We start from the raw sequence: 19,274 nt of genomic DNA, 5'->3' as shown, positions 1-19,274 counted from the left end.
GAAAATGTATCGTACAGCATATTAACTCACGATAAACATAATGCACCCAATCCAAAAGAACCTATTACACATTATCTGTGCAGCTATGTATCCAAAGAAAAATATGCAATAAATGAATAAGTTTTTAAATTTCAGGATCATATCACAGCACAAAGAGAAAGCGATAGCGCAAGTAAAAGAAAACAGCTGGATATGTCCTTGTCCTTATAATTTAAAAAATATGCCTCATAAATAGACTTTACAACAACGTTAATTATAATTGAACAAATGATCTCCACGTTCGCGTTCCACTTTTGTTTTTTTTTTTTTGTAAGATAATGGTAATCAACATATTCCGTTGATATATCCAATCAGAGAGGCACGTGAGTCGAAACCAACAACTGCAGAATGCTAATGACCTTTTTAAAGATATGAAAAATGCAAACAAGAGGATATCACTAAAAATCTCAAACTACAGTCGTACGAGCCTTCAAACAAATACGAATTCCCTCAAGAGAAATACAGCGCATACGAAATATCAATTTAAGGGCTATTCAGGTACAGGTGGCTGTTCACCCCAAATGAAACCACCGGGTCGTTCATCTATATCAACAGGTCCAACGGGAACCGGATCTAGTAGCCACTTTAATAGGTGAGGTGTCTGCAAAACACGAAAACCATTCTGTTGTAACGGAAACACATCTTCCAAGAAGAAATAGAAATGGCCACATGCTATTCCTGAAAGTATTGGTTCTGAATTACAATATCAAATAAGTTACTATCACAATTTCTTTCGATTTAACCAGATTAGGTCTAAAGAAGCGAGCATAAGCCATATCTGGCATAGTCAAATGACCATTGACGACCGTTCAAAAAATGACTGGAAGGACTTAGTGAATACAGCACGTTAAAAGTGACCAAAACGACTCGCTTATATTAAAAATGTTGGTCTAATGCATGGTGAGCAATTCTTTTATTAGAACTGGGAGTTCACCATTAATAGTGATCCAAATCAGTAAATAGGAGTTGATATTCTAAATGAACCATAAGACTGTCGAAATCCAGATTTCACAAACTTGTTACGAATCAGAAAGAATGCACTAGAATTTATAAGAAATTTTCTGCGAAAATTTTTGAAGTTCAGAATACAATATATCAAATTTGAATTTAACTCACCCATGAAATCAACGATAGCGTTGTTACCGAGAAGCAGTGAGAATAAAAGCAACACCCATGGTAAATAGGGAGCATTGAAGCTGAGAACACCAAAAAAATTCATGCGTACATATGGATTCCGTCTACTCCACACATAAACAAGCATAATGGTAAAAGCCTGTCCAAGAAATACCATATGAACAAAAGTACCACAAACAATCTAAAACATTCATAAACTGCAGCAAAGAGATTTGAATTCATCATTAATGATTACTATTGTTAATGTCAATTATATCTTCATCGGAGATAGGAAACTCTATCATTTTCCTGTAAAAGATTTTATCTTCCATAACATATATGCCAACGAAATCCTATCCAAATTAACAAGAAAATGATCTTCAGAATTGTAATGAATTTGACTATGTAAATACTGCTTTGCATGAAACCATGCTGTTCGAATAACTGATTGTTTTAAACAGTGTTCAACTTAGTCCAAGAAGAAAAAAAGAAAAAAAAACCTTTGAGCATTAACAAAATAATCAAATTTCCAAAATTAACTAAATGGAGAAAGACAACAAGCATACCTATCCCTAACAGGCATTCTATAAAATAAGGTGAGTAACGCCTTGAAATTCTTGTTGATTACTAAACAGTGTCTTATAAATCAATTATCAGGGCAGCTATAAATATCTGAAAACCTCACTTAACATTTTCACTACTTCAAAATTCTTTCTAAATGTCTAATGTAAGATTCAAAAAACCACATTAAAAATTTCATGACATTTAACCGGAAGAACAAAATGTCACTACACTTCACCATGTTTAAACATGAACAAATATATTTAAAAGACGCAATTCTTTCCGAAAAGATTAAAAGTGATAAATTATTCCATATTTTAACAAAAACACGATTCAAGCTTGAAGAGGGAAATGTACAAAATATATTACCATAAAAACTGCTCCAAAAATGAACATAAAAGCGAAGTCAGCACGCCGTCCACGAAACGAACCTTCCTCGAGCATCATGCAATATCGATACGTAAAAATCATATTGAACAAAAAACTAAATCCAAATGAACCAAAGAAACAAAACGATGTTAACAGTCGCCAAAACTGGAAAGAATTTATTTGAAGTTATAAACAACAAAAATCAGGGATTTAAATATTGCCAAATTAAACGGATATCAGATATCTCTGCAAATAATAATCTGTCAGTGAATCCAAACTATTTCTCATCGACTGATGTTAAATAACTTCTAATCAATAATCATTTGTTCAGATTGATTTCAAATTTCAGTATTTTATAGTATACATCCAGCAGAGTCGAAAGTTCCTTTTTTAACTATGCTATCAAGGACGAAGACTGCTCAAAAAACCTGTGAATGGCAGTAAATCATATCTCGTTACTATAAAAAAGCCAACTTACTTCATATTCATAAATAATTAGATTCCAGTTAAAATATAAATGAAATGGCGTAACAAAATCCAATTGCTGAAATAAAAGCAACCGCAATGCACCACAGTTCGAGTTAAATCAATAAAAGCGCATAGAAACTTATGCGCAATTTTAAAGTCATACAGTATGAAGGATGCTAAGCCATTTAAACGTTATGATTTGTCTTTTTTGTACAAGCCATTTAAACGTTATGATTTGTCTTTTTTGTACAAGCCATTTAAACGTTGTGATTTGTCTCTTTTGTACACAAAGTCAAAGGCCAGGTGAGCAGTTCGAGAACGCAGTATTAACTTATTTGGTGAACAGTTAAACTGGAACCAAAAGGAAGCCATTGAAGGAAAAACAGGAACATAAAGGATACTATAATTCCGAAAAAGAGTTACTGGTCAAATATCTCCACTCTGCTACAAACGAGTGTCGAAATAACTCTAGATAACAAAAAATTGCAACCAATAATCTATATACTTACCACTGCAAGTGTAGTTAAGACACATGCGGTCGTATAAATCCTCGTTACAGGAGGCATTTCCTCGTACGCTTGGAGTAGAGCCTGCATCTTCCCAGCAGTCTATGTCGATAATGTTGATTAGGCTAAGAATGGATGAAGTAATATGTAACCACTACATTAAAGACAACGGATGAATGCCTCAGGATGAATATAGCAGAGGAATACCATCTGGAATCTGCGATCCCCTAAACATATGCAAACTTTTTTCTATTTTCGACAATTTTTATTCAGTTAACAGGAGAAATATGACATCAATACATGACATGAATAACACAAATAAAAAACATACTGGGATCGATTTTATGACGATTAACAAATCTCACCACATATTCTAACAAATACTCTATTTTAGCTGGAACTTCATGCGTACTGGGAAAAACAATTCGCTACTCGCATTTCTATTTTGGTTTCCCAAAATTTCGAGAACCAGAATTAGAAATATTTCACGTTAAAAAAAGTTACGCTGATCATCAAGCCTTAGTCATTCGAAGCGTATTGTTCAGGATTCAAATAGATCGAAATAACAAGTAACAATAACAGTTAAGAAATCAGGGTGTAAGTATAGAAGACTTAGGCTGCAGAAGCTCACTTAGCAGCCGATTAACCCGGTCAACCATTTTCGATGAATCTTTCATCAATCCGCAAGTTATCAGAGCATTGTCGTAGATCTGAAAATCAAAAAAGCATGACTTTGTTTTGTCTCTTCAAATTCTAAAATTCTAAAGTCCTTACTGAACATAAAATTTTTTGATTATAAATCTTATAAAACTCTAGATTACTGAATACTAGACAAAATATCCACTGCATCTTTTTTGTCTGACAGCGGCTCTGTATATCACACAGAATTAAGTGCCGAGTTTTTTTTTCTTTTTTTTTCTCGAAAAAATTGTGAGGTAGCTTTACTAATAACTTAGAACTTATGAACCAAGCCAAAATAGAGCAGATCGCCGCAAAAATTGTCTTATTATACAGTTGAGTGAGATTCGATGTTTTCCTGCATAAGTAGTGATGGGTGATAAAAAGTAGCAAAAAATCAAACAAATAATCACTGGTAAATTCCGAAATCCAAGACTAGTTTATTACCAACTGAATCCATGCTTGTATTTTTGAAATATCTATTTCGAAAGTTGCAAAGTGTATTTCTTACTGAAATAAAAAGCATATTAGTACCTGCTCAGCGACAAGACCAGCTACTGCCGGTTCCGATTTGTGTAGTTTAATTAGTGCACTGATAATTGGATGATTTAAGTTGACATGAAGAGTTGGTTTCAAAAAAGCCAGATGCTCGGTATCCTTCACTTGCCCAACACGAAGAAAATGACGAGCAGCACCCATTTCAGCACCAATTGTGATCATGCAAGGATGTTCGCTTGTTGTACCCGAGCTCTGTAGCACAGGAATAATTTTCTTTTTTTTGCTGTTGGTCTTTGTAGACGCTTCAAGCTATAAACAGATGCTTCATTATAAAGCTAGATGTAATCCGGATTACATCGATACTGGCCACTATGTCTAGCATTCTTCCTAGCAGAGAAGTGGTGCCATGGCTAAATATTGGTTGCCAGAAAATGATTTTGAGCAATACAATCAGTCAGCCTACTCTACTGTTATTGTCGATCTGCATTGCAAATACCTTTATTTCATTCACTTTCACGCTTCCCAATACAGTTTTCAACCAGTCGAGTAACTCTTTCTTGTCAGCATCACGTATCGTTATTGCTGGAACAAAATTTATGTAATTTTAAAACAAAAAACACTGCTATATTCGACTGGGGAGAGTAAATTATTCTAGTGGCAAATCGTAGTTCATTACATTGATAAAGAAAAGGTTAGACCAAGTTTGAAACGTAGTAATACAAATAGTAGTACAAAGTAGTAATACGTCGTAGTAATACAAAGTACACAAAACTGATGTTTAGAATTAAACGAACTATGAAAGAACAAAGAACATTTGAGTTTTTCAACTCTTTCAAATGTAAGTAATATAGTTAGAACTACATTACTTACTTGCAGTTTGAGAGTCACCACCTGCTTCGATACGAGTCCAATTTTCCGCTGATTTAATTGACTTCATACGGAACTGCTGCATAGCCAATAAGCAAACTTCATCGGCAGCATCATATGCAAAAAGAACTTCCTTGTTTGCTGATTTGAACATTTCATAATAGGGGGAATGTTCTGCAAGCTGACGGCTGGAAAAAAAAGAGACGATCTAATTACGGGTGAACCGAATCTCACTCTCTATGAAGTTGAATGTTTTGAAGTGCAGTTTGGTACTGAGTTTATTTGAAAATCTCGGGAAGCACCACTTCATTATATATTCCAACTTGCACAAAGTATTTTTGTACAATTCATATCTTCGAAATTCCTGCACATCTCAAAAACTTTAATACAAATAGCATAACACCATAAAGAATTACCTCGGAGCAAATAAGTAATAAATTTCATTCTGATCTTTTTGCATTCGGTCCACATATTCATCCAAGCTAGTTAACGTTCCTGCTTTGAGATTGGATGATTCAAACAACAACAGCGAACCAATCTGTTCCTAAAACTCTCCATTTAACTGACTCAAACCATTAGGAAATATAGAAATTAAACAGTTGATAGGAATGACATCATTTCATTTTTTAATTTCTCAGCGGTGGCTTCTTCTAAGAACGGTCCTATCCTCCTTCTGATAACTCAGAACTTCCTAGGGATATAAAAACCACAACACAAAATACTTTAGTCTTGGAAGTATTCTGGTGGAACGAGTTGATATCGCACAAAAAAGCGAGGATTCCATTTAAATGTAAAGTTAACACTTCGACAAAACTAATCTAAGGTTAGTTTTATAACTTCAACTTTAAAGTTGACTTGTTTTTTTTCGAAGCATAACGTCCAGCTACGACTTTCAAAGCAGACTAAATCAAGAATAAATGAAGGTGAGGACGAATAGTAGTGTGTCTTAGTTCGAACGAATTTAGGCTAACCTTAATGTTTTGATCAGTCTCGGTACAAATACCTTCCTTAAAATATAAAGAATAACCACCGTAGAATTCCTTGTATTTTATTCGATCCTTCTTCATTTCGTTTACAAAATATGATACTACTTTGTCGGTTAAAATTTGACGCAATTTCCTGAACATTTTGTAATCACAATAACAATAATTTCAAGTGCTACCAAAAGTAACATTGCCTATTCGAAACAAATCAAAAAGAATATTAATGAAAAGATTGTCAATATATACTCAATTATTTCTATAGCTTAGCTGTATCTACCCATATCCACTTCGTAGTTACTGTTGAGAAAGTGCTGCAGAATTTCTAATAAGTTCACTTGCGGATGTTTCGTGCACATCATGCTTTTTTGGTTTTATGTGTTAATTTCTGCTAAAAGGTAGCATTTTCAAGACTCCAGATAAAGGCGAAATACAAATTCGCAATCTTCATATTGCTTACAGGATCATACGCAAAAGCTAGAAATCTCGACAAATGAAAAAAAAAAAAAAGGCATTACACAAGGATAGCATCCATCTGCAGCATTTCCCGACTCAAATTCAATGGAATATCTTCCGAATCGACTACACCAACTAGAAAACGTAAATATCGCGGTAAAAGATCTTTGGCGTTTGACTGAAATGAAGAACGAATGATAAATGAATTGAGGGTTCATTCAATTGGTAAATTTCTTGTATTTTTTCCCAACGTAAGATAAGTCATCTGTATTAGAAACTGCTGGAATTTTTGAACATTCCATACCAATTTATTTGATACGTGCAAAGGACGATCGCACAGCGCTGATATTTTTACAACTCCAGGTATCAAATAAATTGCTTGTCAATCATAGGTGGTCTAAAAGAAACCTTTATAAGGACTCTTCGCGCATATAGAGATACTCCCGACTGATCGGCCGAGCCGGCAAACTCAAGCTGCGATACATTGTGAGATGGAACATATAGCAAAGATCTGACATTTATCGGAGCATCTGCCTACAACATGTATATGTTTGAATTTTAATCCCAAAATTACAGTGTGACAGTTTCAATTCGCAATTTAAAACGCTATTTTGCAAATATTCAGTGCATTGCTATGGTTTTCATATAACGCGGGTGACGAAATGAGCATTTATGCAATACCATTTCAAAAAAACCTGTGAGTCGGGTAAACTGTCATGGAATTTAATGAAAAAATAAATCTGAGATTAAATAAGTTTGTGTAACCTTATAATGGATAGTATATTGTGGACGATCATTCACTAGATGAGGTAAATGGGTTTTGGCGAGTTGTCGGAAGAAAACGTCATGCATTTCGGAGGTCACCTCCTTCGGATTCATTGTCCAAATTGCGTCCACGGTATTCACCCGTTCGCCATTCACCGTGATCGGTAGAGTGATAAAGTAAGAATATTTGCTGATCACCTCTACAACCTTATCTTTTTTCGCAAATTCCGTTGCACTACCCGGACGAAGTGTAACTTCAATACGTGAACCTACAGGTAACGAATCGACTTCTTCCACTGAATACGCATCTCCTCTATAAGATTTACTTTACAAAGGTATTAACAAGATAATCCGAACTATATTATTTCCTCCTAGAAATAAGTTTTTGAATACCGTGCAGCTACAAGTATTACGGTAACTCAAAATACAAACGATTTAAAGCGTTATTCAAACATACCCATTCCATTTCCACAAATAACCTTTATCGCTATCTTCTTTACGCGTTTTCACTACAACATTATTTGCAACCATGAATGCCGAGTAGAAACCGACGCCGAATTGCCCAATAATGCTTTCGGTGGATACATGACCTAGCGAAGACTGCTCTTCCATGAATTTTTTTGATCCTAAACAGAAAAAAGATAGTAAAACTGATATGGAAAGATTGAGACTGTTTTGTCCAATACAAATCCTGCTACCATATGACCGTAAATTTCGGGAAATAACAAAGTAAACGCAGTAAAATGAAATTATTATCAACTAATAAGATTTAGATAAAAAGTGATCTTACTAATTTAAAAAGATAGAGACTGTTTCATCTGACAGAAATTAGCTTGGACATAGGACACAGCATTATTAAGATTTGATGGCTTAGAAAGCTTAATTTATGCCAATGTTATATTAACAATACCTTGCCGTTCCTCTCGCCTATATTCTCAGAAAGCAAAAAAAAATTTCTTGGTAGCCTTTAAAACTAATTATTCTCATCAAACACAGAGAATTGTTGGTGGGAAATTTGGAAGTTGCCAGCATAACCGGAATTTATCATTATCAACGCTCAAGTATGCAAGATCATTAATGCGTTTTCAGGGTACTAAATATTTTTTGTATTCCCAATGATTTTGTGGTAAGATACAGATAACTAGAGACAGTGCAGCACTGGAGATAAATAGGCTGCAGCAGTCCGAAAGGATAGAGCTCCAATTAATATTTCACCTGATTTAGCTATGGTCCCTAGACAGTTCACTAAATCTTCCTTGTCCATTCCAATTCCATTATCTTCGAAAATAATCAACCGTGCATCCTCATCTGTGGTTATTTTGATTTCATAAGCAATATTCGTATCTTTATTGGTTTCCAGATGTTTGCATCGTCTCTTCTCCAGAGCATCACTTGCATTTGATATCAATTCCCGGATAAAAACCTTAAACATTAACGTATGATGTATAAAGGATTATTCACTTGAACAGGAGAGGATCTCAAAAGACTATTCAGATCGAAGTATAGAGTAAGGCTGAACTGTTTAGAAATAAAGACTTCCCATACAGCAACAGAAAATTAACCTCTTGATCAGAATAAAGTGATTTTGCAACAATATCTAACAAATTCTTTGTTTCTGCCTGAAATTCGAAACTTTCAGCCACTGCTGGTTTGCCAGTAGATCGAGTTGTGTAGAAAAGACGAGCAGTAGAAGCAGCACTGCATGACGTTGGTATCAAATACGGACGACGTTGTAAGGAACGCAGTAACACGATCACACCTCTGCGAGATGCCATTTATCTAAAAATTAAGTTAGACCTATGTTTGCTTCGGGATTTGAGCAAGATCTGAACAATTCAAAAAGTGAAATGTTACCGCACTTTCCACAACGAAAAAATGACTCTTCCACCTGGAGAACAAAATGTCAGGTAATTCAGAACAGTACTGAAATCGTGATGTAATTACATGCTGGACATGGTGATGTACCAAGTGTCTCGATATCTATAACGATTGGACAATGCCTCACGTTCAATATTTAAAATCACAGTGAAAATTACTGCCACCCTAATCAATGGATGCGGCTGAAGTGAGGGCTGAAATTTCTAAGAACGTCTTATTGTCAGTTTATTTTTTAAATAAGTTCGTTTGATTTTATTCAACCCAACAAAATATAATCAATCAGCAAGACTTTTTTAACAAATTTTACTATAATATACAGCAGAATAAGGAAAGTATAGATATGAAACATCGAAAAATTATAGCTTTACAAATGATCATATGATATTATTTTCTACTTCCTTTCCCTAATCTGTCCGCCGGATCTGGACGAAGAAATAAAAAGAAAGAAGTAATAAAAGCGAAAAGTCATGTCTATGTAACCAACCAGATGTCAAAAATTTTCATAACAGTAAGCTGAGTTGAAATTTTCAAACTAGATTGTATGGTTCTGTTGACCTCCTCCCTTGTACATTACTATTAAATTCCTTTATTTAGACCACTGAATGTACAAGACTGCAACAATAAGCAAATCCTACTTTCAACAAGCGAAAAATAAAATTTAGGCAGTTTAATGAAAAATGGAAAAGTATCTAAAATTACAGAAGTATAAAGAAAATAGAACTACCTTCAAGGAATGTTTTCTAAAATAGTACAAAGACATATACAGGTCAAAGACATAATTTTCAAAGACATCAATTTAAGATTCCTGATGTCCTATTGAGTTTTTTTTTAGCATCCCAGTTTGGGAGAGACACCGAAATAATCTATCAAGTCAGTAAAAAACATACATTTTCTATACCGAACCACTACAAATACCACAGTGGATAGCTACTGAAATTCCATTGGATCTTATTAGAAATCCCCGGTATTCTACCGAGTTTTTCTAAAAGATCCAGCCTTGATAAGACACCGGGATAATACATTAAAATCAAAAAACATTCGACACATCTCACCTTGTGAGCAGAACATGAAGAAAGTTCTGAGCATCTGAGCCTAATAGAAGGTAAAAAAGGTAAAAAGTAAGGATTAGTCGTCGTACCTTACCTATTTTCAAAACTGTTCTAAGCGAATGAAAATTGAAAATCAAAGCATACAAAGGAAGCATTAAAGTCATTGCGTTTCTTCCCTATCATCGCTGGACCTAATCTCGACAGTATCAGGGTCGGCGGATTTGGTCACATTCATAACACCAACGGAGATAGTTGAACCACTACCATCACCAGATCTCACTCTACCACTACTATTATCGACAGATCTGAGTGCATCACCTGCCGACTGGGCAAGCTGTTGTGCGATACGAGTTATTTCGCTTTCCGCATTAGCTGCATTGCTAACGACGTTCGATCGAGAATTCATAGTTGAAGCAAACTGTTCAACAAAACGATAACATTCAGTGCTATTCTCCTGCAGCATCACTTCTATCGACTTATCCATTGACGGTGCACTATGCAATTCTCTTAGAAGGCTGCTCTCTTTGATTGGTGACGAAGGCATGATACCACGATCACTAGCACCACAGTCTCCACTTGGCTCCACAGTACCTACTGTCGATGTTAGAATCTTCTGAACCACATCAGAATTAACTGTATTGGAAACAGGAAAAACAAAGTGCTCTGGTATCGATTGACTGTTTTCGGGCATGAATACAGGCTCAGGTACCTGATATCGCACTGTTGTCATTTCTTGTGTAGAACACATCGGAACAGTAGTATTACTAACACTGTGCCTAATTCCAACAGCATTACTGCATGATGAAGGAACAAACCGCGCAGGTGATGTCGATGTTGCTACTTTGTGAGCTACAAATACAGGATTAACCAACTGATACCTCGCTTCCATCATACGATGAACTTGTGTTGGATGTGATGAAACACTGGTTTCTTGCAGTAAGTAACCATTTCCTGTCCTGATTCCATCGAAATTATCGTCAGGCTTGAATTCACCAGAAATTCCTACGTCAGACCAGATTCTACTACTACCATCACGGGACCTTATTTTACCAGCAATAGCACTGGATCTTGCTGCATCACTAGCAGAAAAAGAAAGCTGATCGGGTTGCACTGCACTTGATCGTTCGTTCTGAGACCCAGAAATAGGATCAGCCAACTGATAAGCAGTAGTTGCTGCAGAATGATGAACTGACGGAGAATTCAGCGCAACTGCTTGTATAATCCCACTGTTCTGTAAAAAAAAATTAAAGTATGCATAAAATATTTGAACAAACAAGTAAAAAGTGTAGTAAGACAAAATTTCATAACATGTATTCGGTTTTGTTTTTAATATAAGGCACTTCATTAAGAGTAAGTGAACTGCTTCCTTATTATTGTAGAATTCATTATCCAGCTTTTTCCACAAGTTAGTGATTTGCGCGAATGTCTCCTACACTGGAAAGCACTAACATTAACAACGGCTAATCCAAACAGAGAGAATACTATTCAAAAAACCAAAGTTCGTAAACTTCAATAAATTCCTAATATTTCAAACAACTATTCAAATGGCATAAGTTGGACAAAATTCACCTTGCCAGGAAAACGCTGATGAAAAGGGCGAGCACGTTTTTTCACCCTCAAACTTTCAAGTTGCTGCATAAAAGCACTATTCTCTGCCTCCACCATTTCATGAGCAGCAGCTTCAGTTGTTTCCATCATTTCAGTCGATGCAGTTAGACAGCCAGATGATTGCACCGAAAGATTATTTGATTTGCATCTTTTTCGAATCCTTTCTTGCCATTTTTGTTCTATGAATTCATCTGATTCTGCTATTCTTTGCGGATCAGCAAGAGACTGTAAAAATATCAGAGCAGCAATGTGATGTTCATGTTTCTCATGTGACATTCAAAACGATGAAACATTCTTTATGTTCGGAATAGTGTCAAACTTTAGCAGTTTACGAAAAATATAATACTTCAACTAAGAAATTCAACAAAACGTTAGAATTCCTATTTTTTATTTTTTGAAGGAAGGAAAGAGTGCACCTATACATCTTAACATTTATTTTTGCTTAACCCGACTTAATAATATTTTTGCTTAATGAAGAACAGTTCCCGATGCCAAACCTTATTTTTTATTTCAGCACCGGATGTATTTCCAAACATAAGATCGTAATTTTGTTATGTAGTTGGAAGATCGCCCTTCATTACGAATTGATTGATTGAATGAAATGGTGGACATATATTGAGAAAAAAAAGAACGGAAGTTTTCTCAGTAAATATGACTTGTATTCGTTTAAGAAATAAGGCAAGGACGCGACCTAATAAGTTACAATCAGCGCAACAGTCAACAAAAAATGTAATCCACATATGCATCCAGTGCAATGTTTCAAATTAACTTCCGGAAAACAAAAAACTGATCGAAAATTCAAAAACAGTAGATTTACCTTACAAAGATTGTCACCGTAACCACGATCTAGAAGATGAAGAAAAATACGCCATGGTTCGGGATCGCCCATTCGCTTCATCCCCGTTGAATAAACAAGTTTGATTTCAGACTCTTTACCACACTTAAATTGCAACCATCACAATTAATGCATAAAGTTTTTACAAACCAATAACTAAAAAAATTCTGTAGTACTAGAAAAAGATCATAAATTACGAGAACTGTTCATTATTTCTGAGCATGATTCAATGTAAAACGGAAGCAAGTGTTTGACGTATTTTGAAAAATGACAAGAATTAGTAAGTGCGCACCAAATAATATAATTCAGTCACAGTAGCTTTGAGAACGTTTTTTTCAGTAAGTCCACCACGCAGCTTGTTCTCGTTGATTGTAAATGGTCCATCATCATCATCATCTTCTGTGGCATTTGACATCTCTACATCTTCGGATGTTTCTTCGCCAGCATTTGTACTCCTACGTTTAGAGAGTTCATTGCTTTGTTCAATGGTTCCCGTTCGTTGAAGTTCTTTTACCAGCCTACAATCATACCTAACAATGGTATTAAAAAAATTAGCAATGAAAAAAATAAGCAGTAAAGACTGTCTCAGGAACACCCAACTTATAAACCTAAAGGAAAGTGATGTTCTAAAGCTGTCTTACGTCACGCAGTAACGAATAAAGTTAAAAGGTGTATACTTTTCAAATGAGCAATTATATAGTTAGCCTGAGAGAAATTTTAGTATAAATTTACGTTCAAATCATTTTCTTTATATTCTAATCCATATAGTATGAATCCAACAGGGCTTGCCTATTTATTGAAAATATCGTCGGCGTAGCTTCATACAGATTCACAATTATCTTGCCCACGCGAGTTGATTTATCGGGATACAATACCACTGTTAGTTGCTCTTCCTCCTTCGACATGGTTCCAAGCTGAATAATTTTTACCATAATATGTCTAGAGAAAATGTGAAGAAATTCCAATCAAGTTTTCCCGGATTCCATAAGAAACAATTGTGAATTTAATAGCCAATTTAACGATCTGCATCGTGAGCTTTTCCCATGAACCAATATAACACATGTCCACCATAGTCAGATTATCATGACTAAGCGGTAGGAAACTTATGCATTTAATAAAAGCTTCAAGAATATTTGAATTGGGCTCTAAACAATTTTAAACTAAATAATACCAATTTCTGGATCCGCAAACTCCATTTTATCTTAAGAAATGAGAAAATACGACTAAGTTGATCGCTAATGGCGACCCTGATTCTAATCAAAGGATTTTGTCCACGTTGCTCCACGAAATAACGATCAGCTTCGGTTTTCGGCGTGAGACATATAAAAATATGCGATGGTAATGGTGATGAGCTGCAACCTGGAAACAGATAGAATACTGGGAATATGCTGCGCGCGGGAAATAATAAGTAATGAGGGTCTACTCATTCTCAAAAATAATAAAATGGAACTCGGTTGGAAAATTGAAACTGAATTCTAATTTCAAAGAAAAATGACTTTCTGACTGGTCCCTATATTTTCGTTTTTTTAATGATTTTTATTTAAGTAATATCAGTAATCGTCAAGAAAACTTTGGCATACTCGGGAAAAATTTCTGCAAAGAAGGACAAACTGGCGTACGTATCAGTACTAGCTGCTTTTTCTTTCTTTTCTTCTCATACGTTGATCTATAAAAAAGCAATCTAACCCATAAAATCTTCAATAATTTCAAGAATACTATACTTATAAGTTCTTCATAACAATCTGAAAACAAATTCCACGGAAATCTTCGTATCAGATACAGACAATGGAGTAAAAGTAGTCAAGGCAGTTGCAATTTACTGTCTAATCTATTGCAGCTTATCCGACAGATAAAAAAGGCTGCATGAGCTATGCAGATGTCAGGGCGCAATGCAAACATATGAGCAGTGTGAATATCTGGAAGAAACAAACTTCGAAATTTAGACTTCTGTAGAAATTCCAAAAATTATAATAAAATATTAACCCTTCCATAACTAGTTGCTGAAATTTGGCTTGATCAAACTTGCCACAAACTCTTCTCTTCCATTCAAATCCATTAATCAAAATAAATAACTCCTTAACATCTCGTGGTATACCTGCCATCAAGGCTGAAGTTTCCAAAATATTAAAGATGTTCACAGGATCTATTACTTAGTAGCGGATAAGTAGCTATTTATCGATGTGAATACTGAACATTCCTATACTATGGAAAATACGTCATAACGTGAAATGTGAAATGAAGTCCAACATCTTCAATTACATCAGTGTTTTTTATCACGATATTTCACACCAAAAACAATAAAACTGCTATGAATTTTTTTATTAAAACTTGGGACATGAACTAATCATCGAAAACAAGCGAAATTAAAATTAGGAAAAAAGAAACTAACTTTCATCAATACGTGTTGAAGATCTCAGCAGTTTGAGCGAATTGAAATAATAATTACGAACTTGATCCTTGTCTTTGTTCAATTTTCTCCGTGCCATCAATTTTGCCATTTGTTCGAAATCTTTTCCATACTAGAAATGTGAAACATCTATCACAACTACTTATCTAACCGTTGGCCACTTCAGAAGTTGCGATGTTCTGGCAAAGCTACGACATAGTTACTATCGGAGATAAATCTCCTTGATTTAATAGCTATTGCCAAGTGTGTGGATCATTTTTCTAAGGCAGACCAATTAAGCAGCTCTTTCTTAGCCGAATCAAAAGAAAAAAATTCATATTGTTCAAATAAAAGAGATCGTTACTCAAATATCTAAGCTCTGTAAAATCCACTGAGCTGCCTCAACATGATGAAAGACCACAACAGTTGAGGTTAAGTAGTGTTGAAGCGCAGCGGAAAGTATTAAAATGCTCCAAAAACTCCAGGATAGGTCGGTAGGATATTTCTGTTGGATAAGTGTTCCGAATCGCCAACAGCCTACTAAATGAAACAGTTGCACATTTAGCATCACATGAGAATTCACCGATTGATTAGCTCAAAGGCCCATCAGTTTTAGAAAACCTAAACAAGTGAAACTCAGTGTAGAAGGAACGAAAGAAATGTCCTCACAAAACTACTAACCAATTTGATACCCTCGAAGAATGCGTTAATTTCCGAGCTGTTCCATTGTTCCCATCGACGGGGTACTTTGTTAATGGTATTATTGCCAGGTGTGGCTGTGTTCGTTTCTGGATTGGTCAAACAAACAGCATGCTGTTGTGAAATATTCGAAGCGTAAGTACTGATAGTCGTTGTATCAGCAGTAGCACTGGCGGTACTAGTAGATGCCTTAGGAAAAGTGGAGGAGGAAGTAGTCATGATAGAAGCAGCAACTGCATCTCGAACAGCTATCAGAGTGTCTCTTATAGTTGCTGTAACGGTAGTTGTTGAAGTATGCGGATTTATAGAAAATGGTCGGTAGATGATCCGCCGCCGAGAAATTGCTGCAGTAGAGGTACTACTTCCTGGTTCAAATTTATCCTCCTCGTCCGCTTTTGATCCTGTCTGTGCCGCCATCCAGAAATCTGCAATGATGATCTCCCTTCAACGATCAAATATCGCTTACATTCGCTTTTTCTTCTGGCAAACTACTAAAATTCTTCGTTAATAGGCCTGAAGCCATTTTTTGAAATGCCTCTTCAGGCCCACAAATGTAACTGAAGTAAACTTCAACAGCATTTGCCAGTTACAAGCTATCAACGAGAAATACACAGTATGAAGGTACGTAAAGCAGAGTGATCGATGCATAACATATCATTTCATTAGATTAAATTCCCAAAAAGTCAAGAAATCAACTAGATTCACATGAATTCCCCATTAATACCATAAAACAGAAGTGAGAAAATCCCTCAAACTTCTTATGTATATTCCTCAGATCACGTGACCTTCCAATCCGCCTCCATCGCAATACCTGAAACCCTCACTCTTATCTCTCAGGATGCCTCACTTCCCCAAGGTCACCTTACAAACATTACAACATCGTCAAGCCTCCTCTCTGTCAGAATCAAAATTTTACAGACCACCGGACCGCGACCACCTAAAGTGATTGCTAGACCGTGGTTTTATCGGAATTAATACAGTTGAATTTCAGTGACTGGAAAAGGGAGTGTGGTTGGGGAGAAAAGGGTAGTGTTCAGGATGGAGAGACCCGAGAGATCCCAAAATAGCACCGTAAAGTATCTGGAAGATTTCGCAAGGAATAACATAGCGCTGTTGTGAAGACCACAGAGCGCTACTAGACCCCGTGTTTTGAGGAAATGGTGAAATCGATAAAAATTATGAATTAGCGATTTTTCGATTGCCAGAGTAAAGATGGAAGTTTGTTGTTGTTCGAAAATGATATTATTCATCAATTTTTGTTTTAGTTTTAGACCGAAATGATTAGTTGGATGTTGGCTAACCTGTTCCTGTAGACATTTAGACAAAAATACAATTGCAACATTTGAGGGTAATGTCAAAGTTGATTGGACATGTACTCGGAAGCTTGAAACAGTCTGAGAAATGATTTCATGAGGGAAAACTTGAGAAATAATTTTGCGAGGGATAGTTTAAGAAGATTTAATGGCCGGTGTTATGATCAGAAAAGCCATATTTAAAATGGTTACATCACTATTCGAGATGTGTGCAGTTATTTGTATGCATATTCTCCTATGATTTGCTTGTTCGGTGTACCTTTCATTCAAGTTTGTAAAACATTCAGAGAACATGCGTAGAGGATTTGCTTATTCGAAGCCTTCCAATTTCGAGCCAACTGTTCGTTTTCCGACTGCCTCGGGATTTATGGGTGCCGTTCCACCCCCAGCTCAGTTGACAATTCCGAATGCTGCTGCTGTTGTGAGCGATGCTATGACCAAAGATCTTGAACGCAAGAAGGAAGAACAGGTATATTGTTGAAATACTTTCATCTTTTTTGAAGTTATTAAAGTACTCGAAATTTTTGTAAAACAACTTTCAATTTAATGGGTAGTTAGGTTTCCATGGAGCATTTTGATTTGTATTTTTGTTGTTAGTACGATGCTTTGATGTCGAATGGTGGGAAATCCACAACTGGCAAGCCTGAACCGCGTAAGAAGAAAATCTACGATGACGAGTAAGTTGGCACTAAGCAAATTGATGGTGCAGCGCTTTTTATTAAAAAGAAAATTTGAACCACTTAGGACTGGACATTATCCTTGATTTCAAGGATAATGTCCAGTCCTAAGTCTTGATTTCAAGACTTTCCTTCTGTCTCAGCCTCCATATAGCGCGTGACTCTGTATTGTTCTTATTTACTCTACAGCATTTTTCTGCGGTAAACTGCCCTCTTTCTGGTTGAATCGGTTACCACGCCATGATAGAAACTTCAGTTAAATTTTTTTATTCCGATGAAATTCATAACTACATTGACTTTGTAAATCTGAATTTGTTTGCAAACGTACGCATCGAATAGTCGGATTCAAGTAATACTTGCTTACGTGAAACTGACAAGTGCTTACACCGTAAAACTTCACACTTTATTTCTTTGTATACTTCAGGTATTTGGAGAAAGATTCAGACGATGAGTTAGAATATCAGCCTGTACCCGGAAGCCCTGGAGCAAATGCAGCATCCATCGGTGATGATGGTGGTGGTGTTAACGGTGACGAAGAGGAAGATCCATTGGATGCTTTTATGGCAGGAGTTGATAAACAGGTTCGGAGTTTTTCAACTATTTTTTCTTCTTTTATCTTTCTTTCAGTAAGAAATTCATTAATTTCAATCAATCTTTATTTAATTCGCCGTAATGAGAAAGAAAAGAGGAAGTGACCTGACTTTCTGATAGTTCTCTTTTGTAAATGGTTACTGTTTCTATATCTGTGCTAACAGGTTCTTTTTAAGGCGCTGCAATTACTAAAGAATTTTATAATTCTCTAAACATTCCAGGTTGACTTCAAGAACTGAACTTTGTATTATTTCAGGCAAAACAAGATAAAGCAGAAAGTGAAAGAAAGGATAAAGAACGATGCGTAAAAATAGAGAAGGGTACTGATTTAGAAGATGATAAAGATAAGGGGCTGGGACGGGCGGACATTGATGATGAGGATATGCAAGAATCGTACTTCAAGTAAGCTGTTGAAGTATTTTGTTCTTTACAGACGGTGAGGAGTAATGAAAATCATGTCTTATCCATCGTTTTCGAGTTTTAAGAATTAACTAATTCTAGAAACTGGATTATAAGATAGGATTAAGCTTCTAATAGTATTGGAAGGAACAGATTACTGCAGACTCAAGCGTATAATCGTTACTTTTATTTAAAACAATCGGACACGAGAGGGAAGAAATAATGTTTCAGATTTATGGAAGAACATAAAACAAACACACTTGAAGATGAAATATATGAATACGATGAAGATGGTAATATAATTTGGACATGGAAAAAAGTGATCGATCCACTTCAACCGATTGATCATGCAGCAATGGAATATGCATCATTCAACAAAAATTTTTATCATGAACATGAACAAATAAAGTAAGACGGGGTCTTTTATTACTCTAAAGTAATACAGGATCTTTTGTTGCTGTTACATTTATAATGTGTAGAAACATTTAGAATTGTCTGAAATTGTTAATATTCACAAATTTTTGTTCTTAATATCTGCA

General features: G+C 35.6%; 4 protein-coding genes across 4 annotated transcripts; 1 reads left to right on the top strand and 3 right to left on the bottom strand.

Moving 5' to 3' along the window:
* Positions 1-291: 291 nt before the first annotated feature.
* On the bottom strand, positions 292-3,191 carry LOAG_05811 (derlin-2). The gene is made up of 5 exons (XM_003141348.2): positions 3,060-3,191; positions 2,561-2,626; positions 2,083-2,247; positions 1,156-1,354; positions 292-717 (listed from the first exon to the last, which is right to left on the bottom strand). Exons 1-5 carry the CDS (start codon positions 3,144-3,146, stop codon positions 530-532), a joined length of 705 nt encoding a protein of 234 aa, XP_003141396.1. The 5' UTR covers positions 3,147-3,191; the 3' UTR covers positions 292-529.
* Positions 3,192-3,310: 119 nt separating this feature from the next.
* On the bottom strand, positions 3,311-9,332 carry LOAG_05810 (heat shock protein 75). The gene is made up of 12 exons (XM_003141347.2): positions 8,863-9,332; positions 8,516-8,723; positions 7,758-7,926; positions 7,301-7,613; positions 6,944-7,069; positions 6,598-6,713; positions 6,071-6,218; positions 5,516-5,643; positions 5,103-5,287; positions 4,729-4,814; positions 4,269-4,484; positions 3,311-3,766 (listed from the first exon to the last, which is right to left on the bottom strand). Exons 1-12 carry the CDS (start codon positions 9,073-9,075, stop codon positions 3,647-3,649), a joined length of 2,028 nt encoding a protein of 675 aa, XP_003141395.1. The 5' UTR covers positions 9,076-9,332; the 3' UTR covers positions 3,311-3,646.
* Positions 9,333-10,263: 931 nt separating this feature from the next.
* On the bottom strand, positions 10,264-16,186 carry LOAG_05809 (hypothetical protein). The gene is made up of 10 exons (XM_020446976.1): positions 15,738-16,186; positions 15,060-15,189; positions 14,654-14,777; positions 14,251-14,336; positions 13,842-14,029; positions 13,460-13,584; positions 12,963-13,188; positions 12,653-12,775; positions 11,797-12,060; positions 10,264-11,458 (listed from the first exon to the last, which is right to left on the bottom strand). Exons 1-10 carry the CDS (start codon positions 16,170-16,172, stop codon positions 10,388-10,390), a joined length of 2,772 nt encoding a protein of 923 aa, XP_020302745.1. The 5' UTR covers positions 16,173-16,186; the 3' UTR covers positions 10,264-10,387.
* A 1,174-nt stretch (positions 16,187-17,360) lies between these two features.
* Positions 17,361-19,147, top strand: LOAG_05808 (hypothetical protein; the record flags this gene model as incomplete). The annotated part of the gene is made up of 5 exons (XM_003141345.2): positions 17,361-17,537; positions 17,666-17,745; positions 18,170-18,326; positions 18,593-18,738; positions 18,967-19,147. The coding sequence occupies 5 exons, from the start codon at positions 17,361-17,363 to the stop codon at positions 19,145-19,147; spliced, it is 741 nt and encodes a 246-aa protein (XP_003141393.2).
* Between the last annotated feature and the right edge of the window lie 127 nt (positions 19,148-19,274).

The sequence above is a fragment of the Loa loa genome, assembly GCF_000183805.2.
Source record: "Loa loa unplaced genomic scaffold supercont3.124, whole genome shotgun sequence".
Lineage (NCBI taxonomy): Eukaryota > Metazoa > Nematoda > Chromadorea > Rhabditida > Onchocercidae > Loa > Loa loa.
Note: the sequence above shows the minus strand (reverse complement) of the source record. Positions and strands in the feature narration are given on the sequence as shown.

What these genes read in the sequence shown, in the direction of transcription:
- LOAG_05811 (XM_003141348.2), bottom strand. Translation starts at nt 3,146, where the DNA reads ATGCAGGCTCTACTCCAAGCGTACGAGGAAATGCCTCCTGTAACGAGG. An exon ending in TCTTAACTACACTTGCAGTG is followed by an intron (nt 2,627 to 3,059) that starts GTAAGTATATAG and finishes CTTTTATTTCAG; the next exon opens with CAATTGGATTTTGTTACGCC. An exon ending in CGCTATCGTTGATTTCATGG is followed by an intron (nt 718 to 1,155) that starts GTGAGTTAAATT and finishes CAATACTTTCAG; the next exon opens with GAATAGCATGTGGCCATTTC.
- LOAG_05810 (XM_003141347.2), bottom strand. Translation starts at nt 9,075, where the DNA reads ATGGCATCTCGCAGAGGTGTGATCGTGTTACTGCGTTCCTTACAACGT. An exon ending in AGGGACCATAGCTAAATCAG is followed by an intron (nt 7,927 to 8,515) that starts GTGAAATATTAA and finishes TTTTCTGTTTAG; the next exon opens with GATCAAAAAAATTCATGGAA. An exon ending in CAGATGGATGCTATCCTTGT is followed by an intron (nt 6,219 to 6,597) that starts GTAATGCCTTTT and finishes CAAAATGTTCAG; the next exon opens with GAAATTGCGTCAAATTTTAA.
- LOAG_05809 (XM_020446976.1), bottom strand. Translation starts at nt 16,172, where the DNA reads ATGGCGGCACAGACAGGATCAAAAGCGGACGAGGAGGATAAATTTGAA. An exon ending in CAGCAACTAGTTATGGAAGG is followed by an intron (nt 14,337 to 14,653) that starts GTTAATATTTTA and finishes GCTTTTTTATAG; the next exon opens with ATCAACGTATGAGAAGAAAA. An exon ending in GTTTGCGGATCCAGAAATTG is followed by an intron (nt 13,585 to 13,841) that starts GTATTATTTAGT and finishes AAAATTATTCAG; the next exon opens with CTTGGAACCATGTCGAAGGA.